The sequence below is a fragment of the Montipora foliosa genome, chromosome 12 (genome assembly GCF_036669935.1).
Source record: "Montipora foliosa isolate CH-2021 chromosome 12, ASM3666993v2, whole genome shotgun sequence".
Taxonomy (NCBI): Eukaryota; Metazoa; Cnidaria; class Anthozoa; order Scleractinia; family Acroporidae; genus Montipora; species Montipora foliosa.
In genome coordinates, this window is record NC_090880.1 from 12,300,328 (window position 1) to 12,308,033 (window position 7,706).

The 7,706-nt window shown below is 38.0% G+C and overlaps 1 protein-coding gene and 1 pseudogene across 1 annotated transcript in view; both read left to right on the top strand.

Moving 5' to 3' along the window:
- Nucleotides 1-4,685: 4,685 nt before the first annotated feature.
- On the top strand, nt 4,686-5,435 carry LOC137980769 (uncharacterized; annotated as a pseudogene).
- A 223-nt stretch (nt 5,436-5,658) lies between these two features.
- The window catches only part of LOC137979369 (uncharacterized), a 2,994-nt gene continuing 946 nt past the window's right edge, over nt 5,659-7,706 (top strand). The window contains exon 1 of the mRNA XM_068826608.1: nt 5,659-7,706. This exon is cut by the window's right edge and continues 946 nt beyond it. Within this exon, the coding sequence (XP_068682709.1) occupies nt 5,725-7,706 (1,982 nt within the window). The 5' untranslated portion in view covers nt 5,659-5,724.

Below are 7,706 nucleotides of genomic sequence, written 5' to 3' on the forward strand. Positions count from 1 at the left end.
CTTGGCGATACCAGTACGGCAGGTGCGTTGGCGCTTTGGTAGTTTTGTCATGACATCTTTCTTTTTTCGCCAGTAATGGATCATGGACTCATAAATTTCAAACTCTCTTGCTGCTGCTCTGTTGCCAATTTCATTTGCGCAAGCAATAACTTTGAGCTTGTACTCAAAAGTAAAACTCTGACGAGCGCGTTTGACTCGTGGCTACACGTATCGTGAATGACTTGTGGCTAGACTTATCGGAAATGATTGAAGCTTGTAATTCTATTTCAGTCACTTACCTTTTTATAACGTTTTGAATCAAGAAAAAACTTCAACCATTTAGCATGCAATTAGTAAATTTTCACACGTATTGTTTTTGATGTTTCATTGAGAATTGTACCGCTTGTGAAAGTCTGGTCTAAAAAAAATGGATATCTCAGGATATAATGACTCTACGAAATCGCTTGAAATGGGAAAATAATCATAAAATTTAGGCAGCACTAGCAAAGAATATGTCACTGATGCGCTGTACATTCTGGTATTTTAAATTTTGTCGCTGTGAATGTTTGTTTACACCTGTGCCAACAGTTGTCTTTTTATGTCGCACCATGAACACGTCGGTGTCAATTCTTTTTGTGAATAGCTTTGAAGCGTTTCTTTCACATTTAAATTGTTTTAGTTTTAAGTTCATTACCTGTGTAAGTGAGACATGTTTCTTGCTCTACATAAAAGAAAAAAGCTGTGAAATTGACAAGATAAGAAAGTGATACCGGTAGCACAAATGTAATAAAAGATTTGTTTGTTCGGATTTTTCAATTTGCATTGGCTCTCATTAAGAACAAAACAGTCCAAAATGAGGGTGAGTCGATTTAATCCTCAACTCTTATCAGAAACCTTTAATACCCATTTCGCCACCATTGGTCCCAAACTCGCGAATGAAATTAAACCGGGCACAAATGCTTCATCCCATTTGCAATATGTTAAGGGTACTCAAGAGCACTTTGTACTGAATAATACAAACCCCTCAAAAGTGTTTTTGTTACTATCAAAACTTTGTAAATCTAAAGCAACTGGCCTTGATAAGATTTCAGCAAGACTGCTACGTGAAAGTGCTGACTTGATCGCCAATTCACTTTGTTCTATTTTTAATCGCTCAATAAATTCAGGTGTGTTTCCCAATGAGTGGAAATGCTGTAAAGTTATCCCACCTTGGTAGTTTATTAACTTTGTTTGAAAATACGTTTTTTCTAAATAACTCGGCCGCGTTTTGAGATTTTCCTTTTGTAAACGCTAGATAAAATGACTGACCTAACTTTTGTCAAATAAAAAAAAAAGCGATTTTTTCGGCCTCTGAAGGTGGGAAGTAACCTTAACGGTCTTGTACCTACCTATTTGCAATCTATCTTTACTGATAGGAGTAATATAACTCAATACGAACTGAGAGACACAGTGGGCAAACTCGCTGTTCCTTTGCCTTGCACAAACTACCACCCAATTTGCAGCAAGCACAAACTCTCAATGGTTTTCGAATTGGTTGCCGTCAACATTTTTCTTAGTCTTTGATTAGCTTTTTACTTTTTATTTACACGGCATTCATGTAAAGCAGAGTTGTTATGTTTAGTATAGATTTGTATAGTTTTAGTTATTAGTATTGTATTTATTATCATAGTATTTTATAATTGTATTTCTGATGAATTTACCGTGTTTAAATAAAGTTATTACTTTACTTATTTACTGACATTTCCCAAACAGGAAGGGTCTGGGAGAGGTTTGGAATGGACAATAGCAATTCAAGTTATTCTGACAATGAATCTGATAACGAACCAATTCCGGTTATGGATATTTAAACAGATTCTACTTGAAAATAAAAGAGAAAGGCATGATGAGTTCACAAGCAACAGAAAGATTACGGAAAGTCGCGATATCCCTCCTTTGAGCAACAAACAAACAGAGCAAGAATGAAGTATACAAAAATCCTTCGTAACCATGGCATAGATCACAAGATTGCGCCTGATCTTGAAAATTTCTTTTCTCCATCTTCTTGGGAACATGGAACACAAGGACTGTCTGACTGCATTGATTATGACAACTATTTCCCCAATATATCACCTAAGGAGATTAAGTTGGTACGTTGTAAGGTACTGTACTGTGAATAAGCTATCTACCAACTTTAAAAAGACCAGTTATATGATTATTTCATCACCCAGGAAAAAGGTATCTATTAACGAAACAGCTTGTGATATTCAGTATTTCTGGGTTTTTATCGATGATACTTTAAAATGGGATACCCACATACAGCATGTTAATAATCAATTAGCAAAGAATCTGGGCATACTTAACAAACTTTGCTATAATGTCTCTATTAGTACTCTTAGGCAACTCTATTATAACCTCATCTACCATTATATTTCATGGTTTGATCAGTTGGGGAACTGCAAGCCAAACTCGACTTCAAACTGTAAAAGAAAACAAAACAAATGTATTCAGTCCATATTTTTTGCTTCCCAAGGAGAAACTGCTTCAATTTACTACAAACAACTTGAAATTCACACTCTTGACAATGTATTCAATATTAGGATGGCATCCGTTATCTATAAACTCAAGCATTTCCCTGATAACACCGCAGGAGTTCTTCATAATTTAATAATACCTGCATCCAGAATTCATAGCTATAACACTAGATATGCCTCAAGAGAGAACTTATACAGACCAGTGTCCAGAACCAATTATGGGCTTTCAAGATTTACACCAACAGCTTCTGGAATTTGGGAAAATATACCTTATAATATGAAAACTTTACCTTTTCCTTCATTTATTAAACAGTAAAAGCGCTACTTCCTTGACAACCAAATATAATAATGATAATTGGAAAGCATATTCCCTTCCTTCCTGATTATTATTATTATTATTATTATTATTATTATTATTATTATTATTATTAGTAGTAGTATTATCATCTATATTTATATTTTTTGGGTGTTTGAACTTAATGTAAGACTCCTTAAATGCAACTCATTGATGTAAATAACATTGTATATTTATGTAAATTTGTCAATTTCTTAATTTATTACTAAGTAATTTTTGTCTGTACTATCTACTTTGCCAGTTCACTTCTCTTCATATAATATACGTATGTATATATATTTGTTTTCCTTTTATTTAATTCCTGTGGTAGTGGCCATCTCGAAAGCATTTGCTACTATGGCCAATACACACTTTTCCACTCTTTCTCACTCTTGTATAATTAGTCTGTTTACTTCTTTCATTTAATTGTTATGTCCATTGTTTATTTTTTGAAATAGTGCATAATAAAAATAGATCTTGAATCTTGAAATCTTGAGTCAGGGAAATATAACAAAGAAGAGGTTCTATATATATAGGTAAATGAATGTGAATGACAGAATATTGGGAATATGAATTAATTTAGCGTGTCTTACGTAGTTGGGGACTCCTGGTGGGTATATACATGAGATCCATCCCTCAGATTTAGTACCATTTTAAAGTTTGGAATAGCGTATACTTATCCGTACAGGTCAATAACTGTGGTAACATGACAGTTTTTGCCAGGAAAAATGACTTTCAATACTAAAGCTTGCAGACCCACTGGCTATTTTGAAACTGTAAAGTATCATCGTTGTCCACCTTTAACCTGGTACATTTGCTTACTCCGTTTTTATTGCCAGTAGTGACAATCCAGAGCTGAAATTTAACTTTGCATGTGTTGCATACCTTGTTTGAGTTCTGTAAATTATACAGGCTTCATTTCCATCATTAATTATCAACTTTTTTTTTGTAGATGGTGGCTTTCTGTAGAATTGGCACAGGACCTCATTAAAGCATGTGCATGTGATGGACATTTGATTCAAGCAAACAATGGAGTACTCATTGGAAGAGACAAAATTACATGCTTGCAACTGGATGAAGGAAGAGCAATTCATTCTTATGACAATGAAATTCCAAATCCTGAGATGGCTTATTCATTCCGGATTGTCTATTTGCCACTACACAATGAAGGTGCAGGAGGAACTATTTATCGGACTGGAGATGATATAATAGGCTTGCAGGGAGGCCAAGAAGTATGTCTCAAAATTCTAAACTTTTACCTGGTGGAGCATGACAAAGTTTTCACTCCAGTTGCATTTGTGATGCATATCAACATATTTTGAATGATGATGGCTGTCTATTGAGACATCAACTCAGTGATACTATCTATGTGAAGCCTTTTGAGACATGCACTTGTATTGGTTTGTGTGATTTTGTAAGGCCAATTATGTTGTGGGCAGAGCCTGATGGAAAATATGAAATTGTTGACCACTGCAGGAAAACCATCCGTATTCCCAAAATTATTGTTCCAGTCTATCCTCAAGCAGGTGACATGGTCAGTGTCAAAGGAGACCAGGATGAAATATGGCATGCTGAAGTTAGACAGATGGAACATGAACAAAAAAGAGTAAAGGGCCATTTCTTTGTGAAACGCTGGGAGCACAACCACCTTTGGGTTCGAGAATCAAATTCAATATAATTTTTCACGTTGTTATTGTAAGATAGTTTTGTGCTGGTATGTAGATTTCGTTGGCATGCAGGTTACACATTTATGCTAAGTAGTTAATATTTAAGGAGTTTGTCCGTTAGGAGTTGTCACTTCGACGGCATCTCCGCTTTTGATCAGTTCATTTCGGATATTTTGTTTTAGTTATTTTCGTGCTATGTCTAATCCACAGCCGGAAACTGCATCATTCCAACCTCAACAGATAGACTTTTCTAATTCCGAGACGATCTCGCTGATTTCTTCCCTTCTTGATTCGAAGTTGCAGAAAACATTTGGCGATTTCAAGCGCTCCTTGGACGAACGCGAGGTGGAAACTCGGCGAGAACTAAAGAAATTGAAAACAGACTCTAAGGCAGCTAGTTCACTTCAATTTAAAGGTAACAGAATCCAGTTTGAGTTTAATACACAGCTCCTTGACTGCCTTGATCTGGCTATCTCTAATCTGTCCGAGGGAAACCTGCTGGCTGTTCAAGAACATCTCCAAAAGGCCAAGTCTGACCTTAAGAAACGCATTAAGTTGATCCGCTTTGCTGATAAAAGTCCCGCTGGCTGGGCTGCAGTTGAAGAATATGAGTCCGACGAACTCGCTGAAAATTCGGAAGACGAGAAGAAACTTCGGGCAGCTGAGCGTCGTGCGTTTACCAAGTTTAAGCAGAAGTCTTCCAGCAAATCTCGTTTCAAGGTTCTCAAATGCTGCTAAATCCCGAGATTTTCAGGCTGTACAAGTCCCTGGATCTTCGACTTCTGCTGTTACGTCTTTTCCATTTTCTGCTCACCGCTCTTATTTTCATCAGCCCTTTCGTGCCGCCCGACACGTCCAGCCTTCTGATATCTGCTTTAACTGCAATCAGCGAGGACACTGGTCTAATTCGCCAGCCTGTCCTTTGTTCTACAAAACAAGAGCTAGTCTCCCCAGCACTGCCGCCAGTTCAACGTCTACAAAGTCAACCACCGTCCGATTTGGCAAATGTTCTTGCACGATTGGGTCCAGATAAGTACTCTGACTTTGACTTTGACTTGGATCACATTTCTCTTGATTCTTACTTTGCAGAATTTGCGGTTTTCACGTGACGTCACAGTACTTTCCAAGTATGGACGTTCGCCATATTTGTGCCCCTCGAAGTGTGAAATTATATGGAAATGTAAGCCTTTTCTGGGTAGTTCTCGCGTTTTTTGAGCTGTTTTGCGGATGTAGTATGGATTTATCCCCGAAAATTGAGGAAGAAGAAATAAAGAAGTTTAGCAGCAAGATTCCTGTGCTTTCAGAGTATGCCACGGCCTTGGAAAGCCATGTAAAGCTGCGATACCTAAAGAAAATTTCGGTTGTAGGTATTGACCCTTTCATTATCCCATATGAGGAGTTCAATCCGGAATGTTTGCCACCAATCGAACAGTCCGATTTATTTGGTTACCTAGTTCTTCAGACAAGCTACTACACGAACGACCAGTTCAACAATTATAGGAGTCTAGAAGCTTATAATCAAGTTGTGTCAGGGTTTGTGGCTTCGGTAGGTGGAAAGATCATTTCCGGGAAGTACGTTGTTGCAGCTAAAGTGCGACATTCGCAGCGGATGAACGATCCACTCGTGAATGTATGGATTATAACTGAGAGTGAAGGTGCAATAATTTCTGCTCACTGTTCAGGTTGTAAAGCTGGGCTAGGCGAATCATGCTCGCATGTCGCCAGCGCCATGATGTACATCGAATGCTGGGCACGAATCAATGGAAAGATGGCATGCACAGAAGTGAAATGCTCATGGCTCCTGCCAACTTACGTGAATGAGGTAACCTATGAGAGAGTTAGGGATATTGACTTTACCTCTGCGAAAAAGCTCAAAGAAAACCTTGACATTAAAATTGACTCCCTCGATCAAAACAAAGCGGCTTCTCGCGAAAGTCAACCAAATTGTCACGCACAAACTGTTATTCCTTCGCAGCTGGCTTCAACAGAGGAAATGAACAAATTTCTGGCTGCACTTAATCTGTGTGAAATAAAACCTGTGGTGCTTAGTGTAATGGACCCATATGCTGAGCAGTTTGTTGTTAAAAGTCGGAATGTGCCAGTCCTATCAGATCTTTATGACCTGAACAATTTAGAACTTGATTATCCAGAATTGTTACAGAAGTGTGTAGGTGTCAAGATTATGTTGTCTGATGAGGACATTAAAGTAGTTGAACAGGACACAAGAGAACAAGCGAAGGGCCCAGGATTCTTTAGACATCGAGCAGGAAGAATCGGAGCCTCTGTAAGTGGTGCTGTCTATCACAGCAATATAGCACAACCTTCACAGTCACTAATAAAGTCTGTTTGTTACCCACATCTGTATAAAGTGAACAGCAAGGCAATTAGACATGGCTGCAAATATGAAGAATATGCTATTAAGGCATACAAAACACATATGGAGAAAAGACATGTTAACTTTCAAGTATTAAGATGTGGACTGTTTATTAACAAGCAATATCCATTCCTGCATGCCACACCTGATTTCCTAACTTCTTGTGATTGTTGTGGATTGGGATGTGGTGAAGTAAAATGCCCCATTTGTATCCAAGATGGTGACTTTGACAAATATGTTCAAGAGAAGAGCTCTTGTTTGGAAAAAGTAGATGGTACCTTTATGTTGAAAAGAAAACACAATTATTACTTCCAAGTACAGCAGCAGTTGTTTACTCTGCCAGAGAGAAAGTTTAATGACTTTGTTGTCTGTGCAATTGACTCTGATAAAAATGCACACCTTGTAATTGAGAGAATTTATCCTGACCCGGAGCACTCAAACACAGTCTTACCAAAACTTGAAGCATTTTGGAGAATTTGCATTCTTCCAGAGATCCTGGGGAGATGGTTTACAAGGAGGTGTGATGTGCTTACAAGTGTTCCTAATGACAATGGTATTTGCTTTTGCAGAGGCCAAAACAGTGAAAATGTGGTTTCTTGTAGTAATGTAGAATGCCCTTACGGAAAGTTTCACATCGCATGTTTATCTCTCAGTGAGGTGCCAACACTGAAATTATGGTACTGCCCGCACTGCTGTAGGCTACCACAGTTTAAGCAAAGCAGAAGGTCAATGAAAGGCAAGCAACCATCTGCAGTGAACCAGGCTGCCATGATGTGTAGCAGCATTTGCATTTGTAATACTAAGGCAACCCCCACTGACAGACTACTAGAGTGCCATGGTAC